The following is a 20302-nucleotide window of genomic DNA, read 5'->3' on the forward strand; positions in this document are numbered from 1 at the left end:
AACCATTTTAATTACTAATTTAAAAAAATTAAAAAAACGTGTGGGCGATTTAAAAAAAAAATAAAAAGGTAAAAAACGCCAACATAGTTGGCGATTGTCAGAAAAAACAAAAATAAAAAACAAAAAATAAGAAAACGCCAACATGGTTGGCGATTTATATAAAAAACGAAAAAAAAATGAAAACGCCAATGCTATTGGCGATTCTTTAAAAAAATAAAAATAAATAAATAGAATCGCCACTGTCAGTAGTAATTTATACTAGATTGGTAAATAAAAGAAAAAGTACCCTAAAGCTGTAATTTTCAAAAAAAACTATACTACTAGGGTACAAAAGCCAACTTTGAAATCAACTTGAAAATCACATTGCAAAGCGAAATGGGGTGGAAATCCTTGGTATGTTGCAATTTTTTGACCTTTGGAATCAGGCACAAGTAAGTATGATTAAACCGTTCCGGACTAGCTCCACCATTCAGCACCTCCAAAACAATAGTAGCAATCTGATCCCCTATGACAGGCCATAATTTTTTATAGAAAAGAGCCGGAAGACCATCAGGACCTGGCGCTGCTATTGGCTTTATTTGCTTCAAGGCATCATAACCCTCCTCATATGTATAATCACCATCCAGCACCCCTCGCATAGCCACAGAAACCTGATCCCTCACCACATCACATGCCTCATCCGCCACCAATGGACTCCCATAAGTGAATAAATTCTTAAAAAAATCTTCCATAATGATAGCTATCTCCTCCTTCTTCTCATGGCAAATCCCCTCATCATCCCGAATAGAGTCCAACCAATTTCTTTCTTTACGTTGTGACGCTTTCTGGTGGAAGAACTTGGAATTTTTATCTCCATGTTGGAGCCACATGGCACGTGATCTTTGCGCCCACCAAATCTCCTCTCTCCAACAAATCATCCAAACGATCCTCCAAAGATTTTATGCGCACCAACAACCCTTCCTCATGCACTCTTTCTTGCAATTCTTGAAGTTTTTCTTTTGTGTCTTTTATCTCCTTAGGCACATTCCCAAATCATTTTTTTTTTTGATAATAACACATTCCCAAATCTTTTGAACATACATTTGAATTTAATCGTATGCTTGAAAATTGATGCCTAACAAAATTGAGAGTGGAGGCCCCATCATCTTTTGGCGCCAATTCACACACTCACGAAACTTGCGTGACCCTCTCACATGAGATTCAGCCTATAAATATCGCACTCCTTCGCTTCCTCCTTCATTTCCCACCATTTTCATCTGATTCACAATTTCAAATCCAATCAGCGTTCTCTGCACGCTTTGAGACTGTGACTCTCGAATTCAGCAACCATGGTGAGTGCGACTGAGACCACAACACAACACTCTTCCATTCCCCTTCCTCTCTCTGCCATGGCATCTCTCTTACCTTTCCAATTTTGTTCTTCTTTCAGGTCGTTGCACAGAAACTCAAGGAAGCTGAAATCACTGAGCAGCATTCACTTCTTCTGGTACTGATTCACCATTTTAGCTTCGTTTTCATGATTTCATATGTTGCACAGTTTCATCAATCTGCAGATTTTTCTGAAATCTTACAGATCTGTGACTTTTGCTTAATTTTCTGTTCTTCAACTGCTTTGTTTCCAATTCATCATTTATTGCTTTCTCTGGATTTTGATTTTCCTCAGTAGAATTCAGTTTTCAAAATTGTTGAGATATTTTTGTTCATCTGAGGATTTCATTTGCCGATAGAAATAGTCACCGATTTATTTTTTTGTTCATCAATATTCACCGTAATTTTCTTTTTTTCCCCTGCTGTGTTTCCGATTCATCATTTTTTGCTTTCTCTGGATTTCAATTTTCCTTTGGATTCAGTTTCCAAAATTGTTGAGATATTTTTCCTCTTCTCGTTATCATTTCTAAATCTGAGGATTGAAGTAGTCACCGATTCATTTTTTGTTCATCAATACTCGCTGATAGGAGAAATCACCGAATGAATTTTTATTCATAAAAAATATGTTAATTCATCTTTGACAGAAACTCGATATTGAGATCTAAAAGCGAAATTTCGTTATCTTAATTTCATATATGTTAGCTGTTTTGATTCTGAATACTAGTACTGAGTAGTGAGAATTTGTGATTTGAGTCACAAGAAGAAATGTTGATGCACCAGTTTCTTGAATCTGAGAGGCTTACTAGTCTGAAATTTGAAATCTGTTTGTGTAATTGGAAATTTGATTTGGCAGACGAGGAACCTGCTCCGAATTGCCATATTCAATATCAGTTATATTAGAGGACTATTTCCTGAGAAGTACTTCAATGATAAGTCTGTTCCTGCGTTGGGTAAATAAAACTAAAACCTGTCTCTGAGAAGTACTAATTGATTAATTATTATGGTTGAATTGAATTTGATCTAAAACTATGCTTGAACTGACAGAGATGAAGATAAAAAAGCTTATGCCAGTGGATGCCGAGTCTCGCAGACTAATTGACTGGATGGAGAAGGGTAACAGTAACACTGAACTTCTACGATGCGATTTTGAGTTGCTTTTAATTGGGGTTTTATCCGTTCTATTCGACTTCTTTTGCAGGTGTATATGATGCCTTACAGAAGAAATATCTGAAGACGCTTCTATTTTGCGTGTGTGAAGCAGTGGATGGACCCATGATTGAGGAATATGCATGTAAGGCTCTTGACATATCTAATTGCATATTTTCTCAGTAGAATAGAAACTGTTGTAGAATGAATGAATACAATTTTTCTCACTTAGGCTATTGTTTTAACAAGAAGAGAACCCCATATATAGCTAGTTTGTTACAAATTTGGATTTTAGACACTTAGGGAGGATTCTTCGGGTAACTAGTTTTGTCCTGTCCTACAGTTTCCTTTAGCTATTCAGCTTCTGAGAAAGAAGAGGTTTCCATGAATATCAACCGCATTGGAAACAAAAAGCAAGGGGGGACCTTCAAGCATAACTCGACCTCAGATATTACTCCCCAGCAGATGAGGTTGTTGGTCACAAAAGAAAATAAAATTTATATCTGAATTCTGACGTGTCTTATCAAGATTTCTTGTTTGTTAAGCTAACATTGTTTGTACCTGTTATATATCATATATTCTTCAGGAGTTCTGCTTGTAAAATGATCCGAACTCTAGTTCAGTTGATGAGAACTCTGGAGAAAATGCCAGAAGAGGTGAGTGAATTCAGATGCTTCGCTTGATAACACACTATATTATATACTCTTCACAATTCCTACATTCATTGCAAAACTGATTTCTATTCTTTGATTTGGTCAGCGTACAATTCTGATGAAGCTCCTGTACTATGACGATGTGACGGTATGTTCTTTGACATGGAATTGGTACTCTCAATTCCTGATAAATTGTTTGTTTGCTTTTTTTAGCTTTGCTTTCCTGAATCATCCAGATTCCAGTGTTTAATTTGAAATGGTCGATTGCATTGATTAAAAATGATCATAGGCTTTGTTATGCCATATTGCTGACTTATATACTTGTCTTTCGTGCAGCCACCCGATTATGAGCCTCCTTTCTTCAGGGGCTGCACAGAAGAAGAAGGTTATCATGAGTGGGCAAAAAATCCACTGAAAATGGAAGTTGGAGATGTAAACAGCAAGCATTTTGTATTAGCTCTGAAGGTAATGGAATTTGAAGGATATCATGTTCACTGATAGTTCTAAATTGACTTCTAGTGTTTCCTGCCAATGATGTCTTCTTTCATTTTATAGGTGAAGAGTGTGCTTGACCCTTGTGAGGATGATAATGAGGGAATCCAAGATGATATGAGCAGTGATGACTCCATGCAAAAGGATGAATATTATGAGACTGACAGTGAGGTAATGAGTATGCTATGTGAGGAAGCCATTGCTATTAATATTTTTGTCAATGAAACCAAACTCACTGTGTTACTTAAATTTGAATTTTTTTTTGCAAGTTTCAGGTTAATCATTCTCAAGGGGATCACTATATAGTTGCTCCAATAGGTAATTAGAATCACTATACTTATTGCAGCACAATTTACTTGTCTTTCTCCACTAATTTTCTTTCTATAAGCACACATTGACAGAGAAACAGCAAGCACAGGAAGATAATGGCGTGACTGATGAAGGTAAACTAGTTCTTTTTGCTTTCTTGCTGAAAATTGTGTGTTTATACACGGATGTATAGATATAGAAAACTTAACCCAGAGGAATGATGTTTCCAGTAATCTTTTTTTTCCTGCTGTACATAATTTTTTCTAGTTCTCTCTAGTTGTTAACTCAATATCTAGCTAGGCTGTAAGTCTTATAACTGAAAATATATGATAATCCCTTCCGCTTTCAGATACCCAGGACCCTGTGGAAGATGAGCAGCAATTGCTCCGGGTCAGGGAGTGGATCAACTGTTGTCACCTTGATACTATTGAGCTTACTGACGTTCTCTCAAATTTTCCAGACATCTCAGTGGTACTACTTTTTCTTTTTCTTGATAGTTATAACCTTGCTGTTCAAATGTTGCTTTGGCTTGGCCTTTTTTGTATTATGATTTAACTACAACTTTAGCCCCAATTCACCTCATTTTTTGTGAAATGTAATTTCAGTTAAATTGTTTTACTTGCGCAGGTTCTAATTGAAGGTGAACATGTAATCTTGAAATTCAAGCTGCCCTTCAGATTTCCATTCCTTACGAATTCTATTGCTCTTTTGCTTGATTTTGATTGGTTTCTTCAGAGATCATGGACAAGCTTGTCATGGAAGGTGTGTTATCAAAATCAGGGAACGACACCTATGCCATTACCAAAGACAAGGTTGATTTTTTTCTCAATTGATCAATACCCTTTCTTTGATTCTAGCAATCTTCTATTTATCTATTTCTAATCGGAATGTACTGTCAGATATCTGAATACGAGTTCACAGTAGTGAAGGAAGAAGTTGTTGGTCAAATTCCTCAAGTATTTGACAGAGCTTTGCAGGGTGAAGATCTCTTATACATGAAAGTGAGTTTTACTTCAGGTTTTTTTCTTTTATGTGATATCTTTGAGGATCCTTGTTTTTTCTTTGAAATCTGTCTGCATATAATTATGTCATGTTTAGTCACAATTAATGTGTAACAGCTAAAGGGATGTTTTATGTAAAATGAAAATTCTTAATAAATTTTATTATTACACATTATGGATTGTCTGTTATCTTTCATCTGAAGAGTGAGCGGATGCAGGCTGTATCTGTACACTACCTGATATATGATCATGGATAGGAGCTATTTGGTTATGACATATATCTGTCTTAGTTGAACTACTATCTGTTGTAGTGAATATCCTAACTTAGGTTTAAGTATCTCAGGCTCTCTATCATACTCTCCCGATGACATATGTGTCAGTCACAAAGCTCCAAGGCTTGCTTGAGGGAGAAGTAAACCAGACAGCAGCACGAAAGATGATTGATAAAATGATTCGGGATGGGTTTGTGGAACCTAAAGGCAACAAAAGATTAGGTATTCAATCAACTTTAGAGAATAGTCATTCTCTTTTCTTTCCTTTTTCTGTTTTTCCCTGGTTAATTTTTATATCTTTGGTACATCAGGGAAACGTGTGATCCATTCAGAATTGACTGAGAGAAAATTCATTGAGGTCCAAAAAGCTATAACTGCTGTTGAAGCTATGGTAATACTAATTACTGTGGAGCATTTGGGGTTTATATTACAGATTTATTTACATCGAAGTTCACCTATTTCACGTTGTAAAATGTACAGGATGTTGATAATTGCGAACCAAACAAGTCCACATGTGGTGTTCTCCACTCTATTGGATCAGATTTAACTCGAATGAAAGTGACATCTGATACAAATTATAGTGACTTCAGGAGTGGACACAAAACTCCAAAGGCAAAAGAGCTAGGGAACACCCCCACAAGCAGGACTGAGGCTAGTTACACTAAGTTTTTAGTTTTGTTATCCATAGGACTCGCTGGTTCCATACTGAGGCAAGTAACTAATGGTGTAATGATTGTATGATTCTGGAATTGCAGCCAGTTACTTCAAGAGAGAGCTTTGCGCAGGGTAAAGAGAACAGCACAGCAAATGGAAACAGAATTGCAAATCAAGGTGATGATGAAGCAGCTGAAACAATAATCTGCAGTAGGTCCTCCCAAGACAAGCGACCCAGGAAAACAAGCGCGGTATACCATGGCTTCCTTAATCCTTATAGTGTGACATTAATTAATATATCTTCTTCAATATCGAAGCAACACTTTGTGTAATCTGGACATGTTTTGTTTGCTGTCTGAACTTTTATTGTACTCTTTTCCTTTTTTTTGCAGGTCAAGGAGCCCATCCATCAAAATGTGAAGCGTCAGAGAACCTGAAATTTGGAGCCTTAGTATGTGACTGTGGATAATGATAACAATTTGATCTTTACCCTTAAAACACTTACTTGACAAAGTAACATTTGTTTGTGTCTACTTTGGTAGAAAGTTCTGTTGTCTGCTTTCCTGACTGACTTTTTTATAATTGGTTCAGCATAGTATTGCAGATAACACTAGTTATCTTCCACTTCTTTATGCGAACCCATTGCTGATGACAATATAATTCACTACCGAGTTTTGTTATTTCTAAATTTTAGTTGCTTTAAAATTTGAAACTATTTATCTTGGGAGTAGTGAGATTACACTTCTCGATTGGAGCATTTGAACTCCTCCCTAGCTTGCATTCAGACCGAGATTATCATCCTAACAACATACTAAAAATGACTAAACTCTATGCCCGATTGACTTTCCTGGATGATGAATTTAGAAGCCTTTAGCAGCACAAGAAATTATCCGAAAGGGACTTTTAGGCTGGCCTAGAAGGAATCAACCATGCACTTCTCATGTGGCGCAGCCTGAAGGCCAACCTTGCATCAATCCATATCCTCCTGCTCTCATGATCCCCCATCACATAATTCTTCAACCTATATGGATGGGACCCCATGACATCCTTCGCCATGTTTTCAGGTTAGGTGATCGGCCTGTGAACATCATTTTAGATAAGGTTTGAATCCTCTCATAAGGAAGGATAGTACTTTTTAAGGTGCTTTGCGTTTCTGTTTCTATCTATTTCATCCATATTTATTGCTAGTCAATAGGCTCCTCAGGAATTACTTGGCTAACATTGAAGGAACCTTCCCAGTTTTGCTGACCTTCCAAAGCACCTTCGCTAATTAACGCTTTAGCTTTCATGTGCTTGTTGTATGTTTTAGCCACTTTAGATTTGTTTAATCGAATGCTTCCCATTTCCCTGAGTCTATCTTCATCGACTGAAGCATGGGTTGGTGAAGCTCATCTGCTTGTATGTGATTTTGCTTTTCCACACGAAAAGACAGTACACATATCTTTGAGTACAGGCAAAAATGCATCTTAATTAAACCATAGGTTAACCGATACGGGGTGCTCTTCGTTGGGATAGACTCTGGCTTTGCAATATTTGGCTCTATTGGTGTGCTCTTGTCATGATGATCTTGCACTACTTTGGCTTGTATTTAGTTAATTATCTTTCGAAACTATTACACACGTAGCAATTACATACATATATATGTTGGTCTGTTTTAAAACTTTCTTTCTTTTGCTCTTTTCTTTTGCTCATTATTCTTTGTATTGGTTTAAACTTTAAAGTACCCCATGTACTTCTCATTAATTTCATTTTTTGGCTTATAAAAAAAACTTTAAATGTGACTGGAAATGAAGTGTACACAAAATTTACTTCTACTTGAAATGTGGCTTGAAATGAGTGAAAGTTTCATTCATTCTCTTTCTTTGAAAATCCAAAAAAATTTATTGATAATTAAGGATAAATAATTACAAGACTCAATTTCATAAATAATAATATTAAACTCAAGCTAAGAAATGAACACCCACAGTCCCGCATTATACACGTAGAATATAGTCATGGAACAAATATATCAGTACCATTGGCTACAACTATCCTATGAGATCAATTAAGATATTTTCAAATGTATATTAAATAGAACATTATTATTTGTTTGTATATCTCTTTTTATAAATATTAAAAGAGTAGTATCATTTACTAATAAGTATGAAAAGAAATAAATATAAAATCTTGGTGTTTGGTCGCTTTTGAAAGCGACACAAGATTTAAGTGAAGTAAATTTAAGAAAGTTTATACTTAAAAGGATCCAGATAACACTGTCAAATGCATATGGGGTGGCCGGCCACTAGGCAAAATATGAGAGCTCATGCTGCTGGAGCATAGTCATAAACAACATCATCATCATCATCACCTTCCATGTATGCAGTTTGGGCAAAGGCAGAAGAATCTCCATATGCATGCTTTTTGCACATTGCGCTAATAATGGCCTTGGAAATTGATGCCCGTGAGATCGACTTGGTATTAAAACAACAACTATGTGCAGCAAAACTGAGTGTACCTGAATATTGGGAGTGGAGGAAAAGATGAAAATGGAAGCTGTAAGATGGTGATTTAGTGGTGTGTAAGTTGAGTTTGAGCTGGGGTTAAGGGTTGCTGCTGTTTATATACAAAGAAAAGAAGGCGTGGACACGTTTCGGTAAATTTTTTAAAACCAACGCACGCGGCCGGGGAGCATGCACTCAACCAAAGCCTAAACATTGAAATTGAGATTTTATTGACAATACAAAATGTCAACCTTATATTTTTTTAAATGAAAACCCAAAGGTCAACTAATACAATATTACTTGTACTAGTTCATTTAATTAATATACATAGCTAGCCAAATTAAAGTCCAGATTCGACCGGCTACCATATATATTTAAATCGTTGACTTAAATTTTAATGTTCTGAACTTCTAATCATGAAGATTTAATAGTAAACATGCATAATTTCGACGAATAAGAAGAAAGACCCCCTTGACTTTTTATTTCTCTGAAACGTATTTAAACTCTTGCATCTCCTAAATTTTACGAGTTCACAAATCTCCTGAGAATATTTTTATTAATAGACTTGTTGATGAAATTTGTTGCAACTTCGCTTATATTTGATTAATAAAATATCGGCAATGTGTGCCGTTATAAAAATAATAATGATGATGATACACCTAAAACCGTAATGGAGGTGAGGTTTTGTAATACCCTAGCTGCCTATGTCATAAATGCCCAAAAGTCTCTCCACAAAGTGCAAATGTTCCTTTTATTGGGTTGTTGGGCCTTATAAGTTCTAGCCCAACAACCTTTACAGCACTACTCCTACCATGGGATGGTTTCTATCTAATTCCTTACACATTAAACCGTTCACTCATCCCTATATGCCCTGTCGTCCTGACGGTTTGGTCCAGCCAAAATGAGCAATATGGGTGGCATCCCTATTATGGCGAGAGGTCTCGCCTAATTCACAAGTCTACAAGACACCGATCTTGAAGCATGAAAGCGTAACGTGTCTTTAAGTCCTCTGATTCTTCATATAAGTCTCTCTAGGCAGGACTCTTATTATGGGAGCGGTCTCACCATGTCCACAAGTCACCGAGCTTGAAGCATGAAAGCGTAACGTGCCCTTACACTTTCACATTTGAACAATAAGCTGCACGGGCGGGACCATATTGTGGCGAGGGGTCGCGCCTAGTCCACAAGTCTTCACAGTATGAGTCTTTGGGCCATTTGTCGAGCGGATCGCCTCTGTAGTCCATCGCCCGGTACTGAGCTCTTCGGCTAGCGATTTTGACCAATTATGCAAGAACATATTCCCAAGCTCTGGTTCACAATTGGTTTCCTACCTGATAGACCTCCCTATCATGTCACATGAGCTTCATTTTCTATTGCCTTTGTCTTCTCGCCTCCGCGCCCTTATTTTACATTTGGCAGGTCCTTTTCTAATCTGAAACATGACATCACCGTACCTAACCCTTGCTTTTTGACCACAAAACAAAATATGTAAGTGAAATTAAAATTGTTTCACATATTAGGTATACCTCTGCAGCTGTTCGCTTGGTGTGTCAGTTACGCTTCCCATTTTTAGCTGAAACAATGTGCCCTTTCAACGCGCATTAGAGCCAAACAGCGCGCCCCTCTTGTCACGTCACGTCCTTTTTGAACCAGTCTCATCAATGTTCGCATCTTCCCAAACCTCTCATCATTAGTCTTGAATGCCTCATTGAGCTCGAGTGAGTGAGTGTGTGTGGCCCACACTTGTGCCCCTTTCTCCTTCTTCAAACGTCTCTTCTTTTTCCTCTTACCAATTAAACCCATCCTCAAGCCCTGATAATTACTTGCCCCATCTCCAGCTGCAATTTTTCCATTTCTTGTGTCAAAAGTTCGTTCTCCTACCTTTCCATTCCTCCTGCCACCGCACCGGAAGCCTATGCCTCCGTGCTTTTCACTGATCTTGGCGTGAAGCTCCCCTTCTCGCCCTTTATCTGCTCCGTCCTTAATTGTATGAAACTGCCCCTACTCAATTGCATCCTAATGCTTGGGGTTTCATCCAGTGTTTTGAAATCGTATGTGATGTCGTGGGCATCGCCCCCACTTGACCTTTCTTCTTTTATAATTTGGATCGCAAAAAATGATTTATAGCGACATTGCATCAAAATTAAAACTTTAATAATTATAATTAAATTTCATTGAAATAATATATTTTTATGTGAATAAATAAGAGTGTGTTTATTATAAAGTTTAGTTAAATAAAATTATGACATATTTTTTCTAATAAATTGATAATAATCAATACACTTTCACATGTTATTTAAAAATAAATAAATATTTTTAAATTCAAGGAAAAACAATAAAACATCTTGAAATATACCCCCTCTGGTTACAATTATAAGCAAAAATTAACTTTATAGATTCATTTAATAAATGATGTATGTGGTGACCACATACATCATTTATTCAATTAATCTAAAAAGCAAAATTTTGCTTATAATAGTGACCGAAGGGTGTAAAGTGTAAGTGGGTGCAGTTTGATCAGCGAACCCGATCAAACCGAATCGAACCAAACACATTTTTGTGGGTTGGATTGAGTTATGAATTTGGTCCGAATTTTTTTACTGCATGTGATCACCATTGATTCGAGTCTCAAATTTGGGGATTGAATATCTAATAAACCCAGCAACCTAATGGTATTGGAAACATTTCTTTAACCATTTAGCCTAAAGTGCTCTGGTCCATTACAAAATTTAAATATACTCATTGAGATTTGGCTTAATCCTCAAATTAGTCCCTATCTTTGTCTCGCCGTCTAAACTAAGTCCCTCACCGGAAAAATTTGTGGAAAAGGTCCTCTTCTTTATAAAACGTCTGGAGCAAGTCCTCGTCGGAGCACGGAGCTCCGGCGAGTGATGAAGTGGCACGCTGACTGGGTTAAGTGAGCTGACATGAATTTTTTTTAAATTAAAAATTAAAAAATAAATAACACATCAGAATTTTTAATTTAATTAATAAAAATAAAACCAATTAACAAAATTAACCCTAATTTAATTAACAGAAATTAAAAACCTAAATCCAAATAAAATCATGCTGAACCCAGAAAAACTCAAATCAATCTCCTTCTTCATCTTCTTCATCTCATCATCTTCATCCCTCAACCTTTTCCTCTTCCTTTCTTTCTCCATATCTGAGTCACCATGGCCCAAAAACCCTCTCACACGCCTAAGATATGAAATTACAACTACCACTGAGTTCTAGATCCATCAACCTCCAGATCTAAACGCATATCTCCCCAGATCCGCCCCCATCTCACTCCAACACCAAGGACCACCGCACTTGACCACCAAGCCTACCCAATCAGATCTCGACCTCCTATGTCACCCGCTACTGAGAAAACGGAACCAGAAGAATTTTGCTCTTGTCAAGACCAGAAAATGAAATCAGAAGAAGGGATGCAAGGAGGAAGAAGCTGTTTTGCCTCTTTTTCTTCTTTCTTTGCGGATCTCTCTTTCTCCCCTTTCTCTTTCTGGCTCCAATTGCACATTTATGGGTGGTGGTGGCTCGGTTTGGGTGGTGTTGGTGGTGGCTCGATTTCTGAGTTTGGGTGGTGTTGGTGGTGGCTCAGTTGCTGTGTTTGGGTGGTGTTGGTGATGGCTCGGTTTCTCTTTGCCCATGCTCTTCATCTTCATCCAGAAACAGAGCATTAGAGGGTTGGGTTGTTAAAAGAGGAGGAAGATGAAGGGATGAAGAAGAACAATTTTGGGGGTTGCAGGTGGTGGTTGGGTTTATGCCTTTATGGGTTCTTTGATGATGATGAAGAAGAATAATAAGAAGATGAAGGAGGAGGAGATGAATTTCAAGGTTCTACAAGAATTGGGAAATTAGGTTTTATAATTTTATTTTTTGAGAAGAGAAGGAGGAGATGAAATTAGGTTTCGAATGTGTTTGAATTATGGATTTAATGAAGAACATGTATGAGGAAGGAGATGAGGAAATGAAGAAAACAATTCCGAAAGCATGGACTGATGCCAGATCTGGAAAAACTGCTGACCCTTTGAGTAGTTACTGTTGAGGAATTTAGATGTTCAATTCTTGTTTCTTGTGAAGGGTTTGCTCCATTTAATTACGTGATTTTATGTTCTTGTTGACTAGTTGGCCTATCTTCATTGCACTTGCAGACTAGTAGATGTGCAGTTACTGTTGCTTAAGTTCTACATATAAATGAAATTTTGTGGGTGTTCAAAAAAAACATGTCTTTGCATCAGAATTTCTGGGTGCTCCACAAAGTGTTCTTAGTTTTGGGAAATTATTTGGGAAATAGGTTTTTAATTAATTTATTTTCCTGATTTGATAATTTTTTATTTTTTTTAAATTCCACGTAGGATTCATTAATCGACTCAACAAGCCACTTCATCACTCGCCGGAGCTCCGGGCTCCGGCGAGGACTTGCTCGAGATGTTTTACAAAGAAGAGGACCTTTTTCACAAATTTTTTCGGTGAGGGACTTAGTTCAGACGGCGAGACAAAGACAGGGACTAATTTGATGATTAAGCCTTTAGATTTTACACCCTAACACATTTATAGATTTACTTTTACCTTGCCTACATTCGGCTCGCTATTGTTTAACATATTGCAGCTGCGAGAAAGAAGGAATGGAAGAAATTTGGGGTAAGAACTGAAGAGATATAAAGACATACTCACTATTGTTTAACAGTTTACTACATATTTTATTTTAATAAAGACTTAGAGAGTACTAATACTTTAAGACATAAGTTAATGTTTATTTAAGTTAAGACCGAAGTTACTTATGAGTTTAACATTATGTTACCTATTTATGTTTGTTTTAAAGACGTTGGATTTAGTTTATTTATGTTGGATTATATGATTGTAGAATGTTTCGTTATTTTGACAGATGTTGAATTATTTATAGTTTCTATTTTATTTTATAATTTTTTCACGTTTTTAAAATAATTTTTGTGCAAATTTTAATTTTTTATTTATTTTGAATCTAACTACTCGAGTTGAACCAATCCAATTAAGATTGAGTTGATTCAGTTCGGGTATAAAAGTAAAAATTATGAAATTAAAACCAACTCAAAACAAATATGTTTGATTGATAAACTGCCTAAATTCAAATCAACCACACTCGATTACACGCATATTGAAACATGCAACCATTTTTATTTTAACGAATAACTAACTATAACTTCTGTAAAAGAAAAAAAAAATGATCATGGGTGGATTGAGAGGAGTAATGATATATACACACCTCATTTTTAAAACACTTCATTTTCACCTCTTTTTTTTTTCTATCTCTCTCCTCTTACCATCTATCACATCTCATACTTTCTCTCCCTTACTTTTTTTTTTCTTCCTATCTCTCTCATCATTCCACCTCACACACCTCTCTTTTGAGGTGTGTGAGTAACATTATTCGGATTGAGAGACAAACAATCCCAGCTAGAATTGAAGCCAACCAGGTGTATAGGAATGATTGGGTGATCTCGATATTTCAATCCCTCTTCACCTATCATGCGACCTGGCATTTGATGACCCCACAGAATCTTTTCCCAGCCAACAACGATGTGAAGAAATAGATTTGCGGATATAACACTGAGATAAAAGGATAAGGCAAAACGCACGCCCACCGTCCGATCCAAAATATCGCAAGATCCAACGGTGGATCACAAGCAGGCCACAAGAACCACATGAATGGCTTTGAAACCAAATACATATGAAACAAACCACTCCTCATATTTTCATCTTCTACTGCCACAACCACCATCACCACCACTGCCACTAGCAGCAGCTGAACAACATGGCCACCGTGACTACACAAGCTTCCGCCGCTATTTTCCGGCCATGTGCTTCTAGGTCGAGGTTTCTTACCGGCTCTTCTGGTAAACTGAACAGGGAAGTAGCTTTTAGGCCAATGGGGTGTCCTCCTTCTACTTCTTTCAAGGTAGAAGCTAAAAAAGGAGAGTGGTTACCTGGCTTGGCCTCCCCAAATTACCTCAATGGCAGGTATGTAACATATGTAATATTTGGTATGTGTTTAGAATTTCATTAATAACACATATACAAGTGCTTCTAACAGAAATTTATGTAAAATAAAAGAATCTTAGTATAAGAATTCCAAACACTAATTAGTTATCATAATAGATGTTACACCTCACATTACTTAAATACCCATGTGCAAGTTGTTAAATATCACTATAGTACCCTGATCACTATAATTAATAATTATAATTAGAAATGAGTTCTTTGGTAAAAATTTATTTCATACTATTATCATCTGAAATTTGTGTGTTTTGTTTTAGAAATCTCATATTAATCAAAGATATCAAACAATTCAGTTGTTATGAAGAGCAACTGTCATCTCTAATCAAGTTTTTTTTTTTATAAATAAAGTTAGATTTAACATAAATTTTTAGATAATATCCGGTAACCGGTAATTGGGCTACCCATATATGGGTTTACCCACATATATGTTCATACCCTGAGTATGTGTGTGTTGAGACGTTCTAGATTAATTAGAGATATGATCCAATTAATCTTTATAAATGGTAGAGTAATCTAAGAATTTGTTTTCATGTTTACAAGCTTTAATTAACATCTACCTAGTGAATGTCTGTCAAGATAAGAATCAATTGTGGCAAATTTTGAGTGACACACTTAATAGTTAATACACACAAATCACATGGTTTGTGAACATGAGATTGAATGCATGCATTCTTATTAGAGAAATCCTAGCATTATATTTTTTTAAGGACACACTCCAAGTACTCATTGTAACATGTTTATTTTTATGCCGGTTTTAGTCTTCCTGGTGACAATGGGTTTGATCCTCTGGCACTAGCTGAAGACCCAGAGAACCTGAAGTGGTTTGTTCAAGCAGAGCTTGTGAACGGACGATGGGCCATGTTGGGTGTTGCAGGGATGTTGCTTCCTGAGGTACTCACCAACATTGGACTCATCAATGTCCCCAAATGGTATGATGCTGGGAAAGCAGAGTACTTTGCTTCATCCTCAACCCTCTTTGTGATTGAGTTCATCCTGTTCCACTATGTGGAGATTAGAAGATGGCAGGACATTAAGAACCCTGGCAGTGTCAACCAAGACCCCATCTTCAAGCAATACAGCTTGCCCCCAAATGAAGTTGGCTACCCTGGTGGCATTTTCAACCCCTTGAACTTTGCACCAACTGAAGAGGCCAAAGAAAAGGAACTTGCCAATGGTAATTTAATGCTTTCTGTGCATGTTCGGATACACGCAAGAAAACCACGATAAAAGCAAAATCACAATGCACAACAGCAAAAGCTTAGGAAGCTGCTTCTGTCCATTGTGATTTTTTCTCACTGTGGTTTTTTATAGTGTATCTAAAAATGCGCTTACTATCTTCTTCGATTAAAGTTGGACTGCACAAGAGTCTAATTTTTTTTATTGGATGCAAATATTGAGTTAAAACTTTTTGTTTACAGGGAGATTGGCAATGTTGGCATTCTTGGGATTTATTGTTCAACACAACGTGACAGGGAAAGGGCCATTTGATAACCTCTTGCAGCACCTCTCTGATCCATGGCACAACACCATTGTCCAAACACTGAGTGGCAACTAATTAAGAGTTTGTATCCTGTTATGACATGAAAGCTTGTGTGTCCTACTCGTGTAATCCAGAATGGGTGAATTTTTTGGGAGAGATTTGGGCACGATTGTTATGTTCCATCCATCTATTTTCATGTACAGAGGAACTAAGATGGTTTTATATAATGTTCTTTAGATTCAATCCCATTAATTAGCAAGTAAACGTGATAATTGAAAAATCAAACTTTTAGTTAAACTACATTTCCAAATTTAAATTTAATTCCATTTTCTACTAAAATTCAAATTTACAGGTATGAGCACTGAATCAAATTTCAGAACACTATCATCTGTAAATCAATTAGGCAAGATTATATAGAATCTAGACTCTCTGCAATCCTACAAATCTTGTACAATAGAAGCTGCACTCTGGGTTGTGTGAAAAGCTTATTAGCAAGCATTGGTCATATCCCTTCACCTAACATGTTTCTCAATTGGAAAATGCTTACATTGATGATGGTAGATAATCAGTTACTGCAAAATACATGCAATTAGCCATAAAATATTTATTCATGAATGTTTTCTGCTCACACATCTTCTCCCTTTGACAAATTTAATCACATTCACAATCTAAGCAGTCATTATTTGGTAGAAGGTATGCAAACTTCTCACAATGTTGTATATCTAAGAAATCAGCACCATTGAACTCATTCAATGCACCAAAACCCTCAAAAATGCAGAGATTTGGGGAGATCCACCAATCACAAGTTTAGAGATGCCACTAAAACAAGAATTGGTTGGCAGTGAAATATTTGTGAAGCACCCAACATCTCTATTTGGATTGTCACTGTATTTTAAGTAATCTAGTCAGTAATTGGATTAATAAAGGAAATAAAAAGATTAGTTATGTAAAGAGAAAAAAGTGGAAAATCAATAGTATAATGAAACATATATAAATTAGATTGCATAGCTAATAGTTGGTTACAAAGAGGTGCAATTTACACTGAAATGCAGCAATTCAACTTCTATTAGCACTAGAATAACACATAGCTCAAAATTGAGAATTCAAGATGCAAAATAGGAGTTAACTCACCTGAATAGCAGAAGTGTGGAGAGATAATAGAGAGAACATAATTTACTGGTCTTATTTACACATACCCAAATCACAATCTCTGCACTCACAAGTAACACAAGTGGCGCTAGCCTCAATGACTGCCCGTGCGACGCGGATGGCGCTGAGCATATGTTCTTAATTGGCAAGGAGGTGGTTCAGAGATGCGCGTCATAGTGGAGGAGAAGAGGGGTTATGTAGGGTTTGAGATTGAGGAGAACGAATAAGAATGGTTGCTAGGTTTAATTAGTGTTAAGTCTAAGTGTAGATACCTAAAAATCCCTTCAGTTAAGTGAAAGTTGCATGTCATATAAGAAAGCATTTAACTATGGTGTTTTAAATTTTCAAGAATACTATCTCTCAAAACACTGAGTCTTTGAGATCTCTCAATAACGTCCGACAAGAACATCGTCTTATATCTGAAACCTCACGTCTTATATCTAGAAATAGAGATATCGTCTAACAACAAAAACACGATCGTCTTAGCAAAGTATATATATGCAAGATCTTCTTACTCAAGTTGCTCAATATTGTCTATGCTATGATCGTCTAACCATGTATAATTTTTAAGGGAGATGCGTCCTTGAAAATATTTGAAGAAGAAGTACTGGATAAAACTTGTAAGCGGATGAGCCTTGAAGAATACTTGTTTGTTTAGTGAATAATCTTGGTGGGATACCAATGACTGAATGTAACCCAAGTATTAATGGTGAACTGGGATAAATTTTCTCTCTTGTCCTTTTCTTATCCATTTTTTCTTAGTTATTTACTTTTTATCTTTTCCACTACTACTAATAAAGAGGTTTTTAAGAAAAAGGTTTTAAAAAATGTCTAGTTATTGAATTAGATTTGCAAAAAGTTTTAAACACAATTTAATCTTCTTTTCACGTGTTACTTTGTTGTTTTTCAGTTAGGATAGAATGAAGAAAAGCGAGTCCCTTTATTGGCTAAAGCATTATATTTACAAATTAGTTTCAAATTTCAAAAAAAAAAAACAAATTAGTTTCGGCGGCCTGACCAAGCTACCCATTATATTTTTGTATTTTTTTCATGTGAGCTAATTCAGTGCTAATATAGATTAACAATTTATTTAGCATCGGTCATTTAAGTGAGTTTTACCCATACTATTAACATAAGTCAAGTCAACCCTACTAATAAGTCATATGAATTATTATTTTCACTTCAAATTTTGAAGCTGAAAACATGTCTTTTATCGTGAGCAAGCAATGATGGTAGAATTGCTTTTCTAATAAGTACTCATCTTTATAAGTGGCCATACACCTCCTAAACCAGGTCCCGTAGTCAAAGTGATTCTGCTTTAATTACTCTTTTCATCATAATTATAATTTGAAGAAGGACTGGAAAATGAAAATAGCATAACATGCACTTGACAGTTGACACACCTTAAGTAAGCACTGCATAGCCAATGGAAGACAGCTCGTAGGACCACCATTTGCATATATAGAATCATGGAAAATGAATGAAACACTCTCGCCATGCATGCTAATCAACTTGCATATGTCCAACATTTATATGTTAATTGGTTTTGCCCTAATTTATCATTGTCCTACAAGGCTACAATAAGTAACTAAAACTTTGCTTCCTATTGTCGATCTTGTATCCCTTTATTCTTTCCTTTAGAACAGAAATTCACGTTGGCGTTTTAGATTCTGAAAATGCATTACCAACATTTGTGCTTGATTTATGGAGTACATATTTGATTCTGCTAGAAAAATGTTTCAGATTCAAGTCGCGATCATTTGAAAATTTAATTTCTGGCTGAAAAAACTCAACTCTTTAAGTAATGTTCGCTGCTCGAACCAAATTATCTCCCATGAAGAATATAAAATAAAATAAAAAATTCAATAGTGATGTCTAGAAATTGATAATGATGCTTGCTTCCAGCGGATTATCATCATGGTTTGAGTTCCCCTAATAATTGAAAACTGGCCAAGACATATGGTGGAAAAGAAACCAACAGTTGCTTTCTTTCCAGAAAAAAAAGGAGAAGAGTGGAAAAGACAAAAGTGACAAAAGGGTTCAATGCCAAGGGTATAATAAGGATATATATAGTCATGATGGTGTCACTTTTAAGCATCCCAACTCATTCACAAAGTGTGGCTTGTATTCGATTGAAGCTGAGGAAATATCTGCCTGTTATCATGTGGGGGATTGATACATATCCACAACTTGTAAGACAATTTCAGTAGCAATATCTAAATCTATTTTTATGTAATTTCAATTTTCAACAAAAGTGAAGACCCTATATTTTTTTTTAAATTCAAATATACTAATAAAGAACGGAGAGACTAAGATTGAGAATATGAAAAAATTAATACTGAAAATTAATGGCTCCTCTGATCCGCCCTATTGGGCATAATTATATAATCTTATACAATACATTATGAATATATCCATTGTTTGTTTGATGCTAACATTGTGGATCATACGCATACATTGGTTTCTTTTTTAAAAACATGAACCCGCATATTTCCATGTTGGGCGAAAATAAATTTTTTTTCGTATATTAGAAAGATGAATAGCATCTTTGAGGGATTGATCTTTTGACCTCTTTTATCCAACCATATGCCTCATAACTCTAATCATTTGTGTCATAAAATTAGATTGAAACAAAGAAAATAATAAATAATTTTATTTATTTGATTTTAAAAAAATTATTTATTTGAACGAATAAAATAATTTAAGATTTAATTTTCTCTATTCCGTTTACCAAAATTTAAAAGTTAGTAGAAAAAAAAATGAACACTTAATACATTCATGTTTCCATTAATCAAATAACAAATCAAGTCAATCCCATATTAAAGTAGAGGGATAAGTACAAGAATAAAGAGTATAAGAAAAAAATTGTTTTTTTCTTTATTGATTTGCATATTTTTCACATTTGAGGAGAGAAAACATTAGTATTGTATTGGCATCACATTAGTTTTTGTTTCTTCCTCTATTGCTCTTTAACCTAATAATAGAGGTATATGAACTTGAAATCTTAATACTCCATCCATTCCAAACCTCGTGAACACATAGGGTGCATTTGGAAAAATAATTTAATTAACTTCGTATGACCATAGCGCTTATCACATTAAAGTATAATCATAAGCGATTCTAATTTTATTTATTGAAATAAGTTGAAAATATGATATAAATAAACATAAGCTCTTTTTCATAAGCTATTCTAAATTGCTTATGACAATAACCTCAACACAGTTTATAGGTAGGTAACATAAGCTCTCTCAAATAC

The 20302-nt window shown here is 35.7% G+C and overlaps 2 protein-coding genes across 3 annotated transcripts; both read left to right on the forward strand.

The window, feature by feature from the left end:
- Positions 1–1035: 1035 nt before the first annotated feature.
- On the forward strand, positions 1036–6647 carry LOC130743096 (meiosis-specific protein ASY1). Of its 2 annotated transcripts, none has more exons than XM_057595242.1 (21): positions 1036–1331; positions 1430–1486; positions 2222–2318; positions 2413–2481; positions 2567–2659; positions 2858–2984; positions 3101–3170; positions 3274–3315; positions 3504–3632; positions 3723–3830; positions 3929–3977; positions 4061–4102; positions 4318–4439; positions 4596–4608; positions 4704–4780; positions 4868–4969; positions 5313–5463; positions 5553–5632; positions 5722–5896; positions 6001–6146; positions 6288–6647. In XM_057595242.1, exons 1-21 carry the CDS (start codon positions 1329–1331, stop codon positions 6330–6332), a joined length of 1797 nt encoding a protein of 598 aa, XP_057451225.1. In that variant the 5' UTR covers positions 1036–1328; the 3' UTR covers positions 6333–6647. The 2 variants fall into 2 exon arrangements, with proteins under 2 accessions (XP_057451225.1, XP_057451284.1); XM_057595301.1 differs by having other exon boundaries at positions 3935–3977; positions 6288–6644.
- A 7453-nt stretch (positions 6648–14100) lies between these two features.
- Positions 14101–16143, forward strand: LOC130743223 (chlorophyll a-b binding protein P4, chloroplastic). Its single transcript, XM_057595399.1, has 3 exons — positions 14101–14378; positions 15176–15591; positions 15836–16143. The coding sequence occupies exons 1-3, from the start codon at positions 14173–14175 to the stop codon at positions 15970–15972; spliced, it is 759 nt and encodes a 252-aa protein (XP_057451382.1). The 5' UTR covers positions 14101–14172; the 3' UTR covers positions 15973–16143.
- Positions 16144–20302: the final 4159 nt, after the last annotated feature.

The sequence above is a fragment of the Lotus japonicus genome, chromosome 1 (assembly GCF_012489685.1).
Source record: "Lotus japonicus ecotype B-129 chromosome 1, LjGifu_v1.2".
Taxonomy (NCBI): Eukaryota; Viridiplantae; Streptophyta; class Magnoliopsida; order Fabales; family Fabaceae; genus Lotus; species Lotus japonicus.

What these genes read in the sequence shown, in the direction of transcription:
- LOC130743096 (XM_057595242.1), top strand. An exon ending in CATGATTGAGGAATATGCAT is followed by an intron (nt 2,660 to 2,857) that starts GTAAGGCTCTTG and finishes CCTGTCCTACAG; the next exon opens with TTTCCTTTAGCTATTCAGCT. An exon ending in TGGAGAAAATGCCAGAAGAG is followed by an intron (nt 3,171 to 3,273) that starts GTGAGTGAATTC and finishes TGATTTGGTCAG; the next exon opens with CGTACAATTCTGATGAAGCT.
- LOC130743223 (XM_057595399.1), top strand. Translation starts at nt 14,173, where the DNA reads ATGGCCACCGTGACTACACAAGCTTCCGCCGCTATTTTCCGGCCATGT. An exon ending in CCAAATTACCTCAATGGCAG is followed by an intron (nt 14,379 to 15,175) that starts GTATGTAACATA and finishes TGCCGGTTTTAG; the next exon opens with TCTTCCTGGTGACAATGGGT. An exon ending in AGAAAAGGAACTTGCCAATG is followed by an intron (nt 15,592 to 15,835) that starts GTAATTTAATGC and finishes TTTTGTTTACAG; the next exon opens with GGAGATTGGCAATGTTGGCA.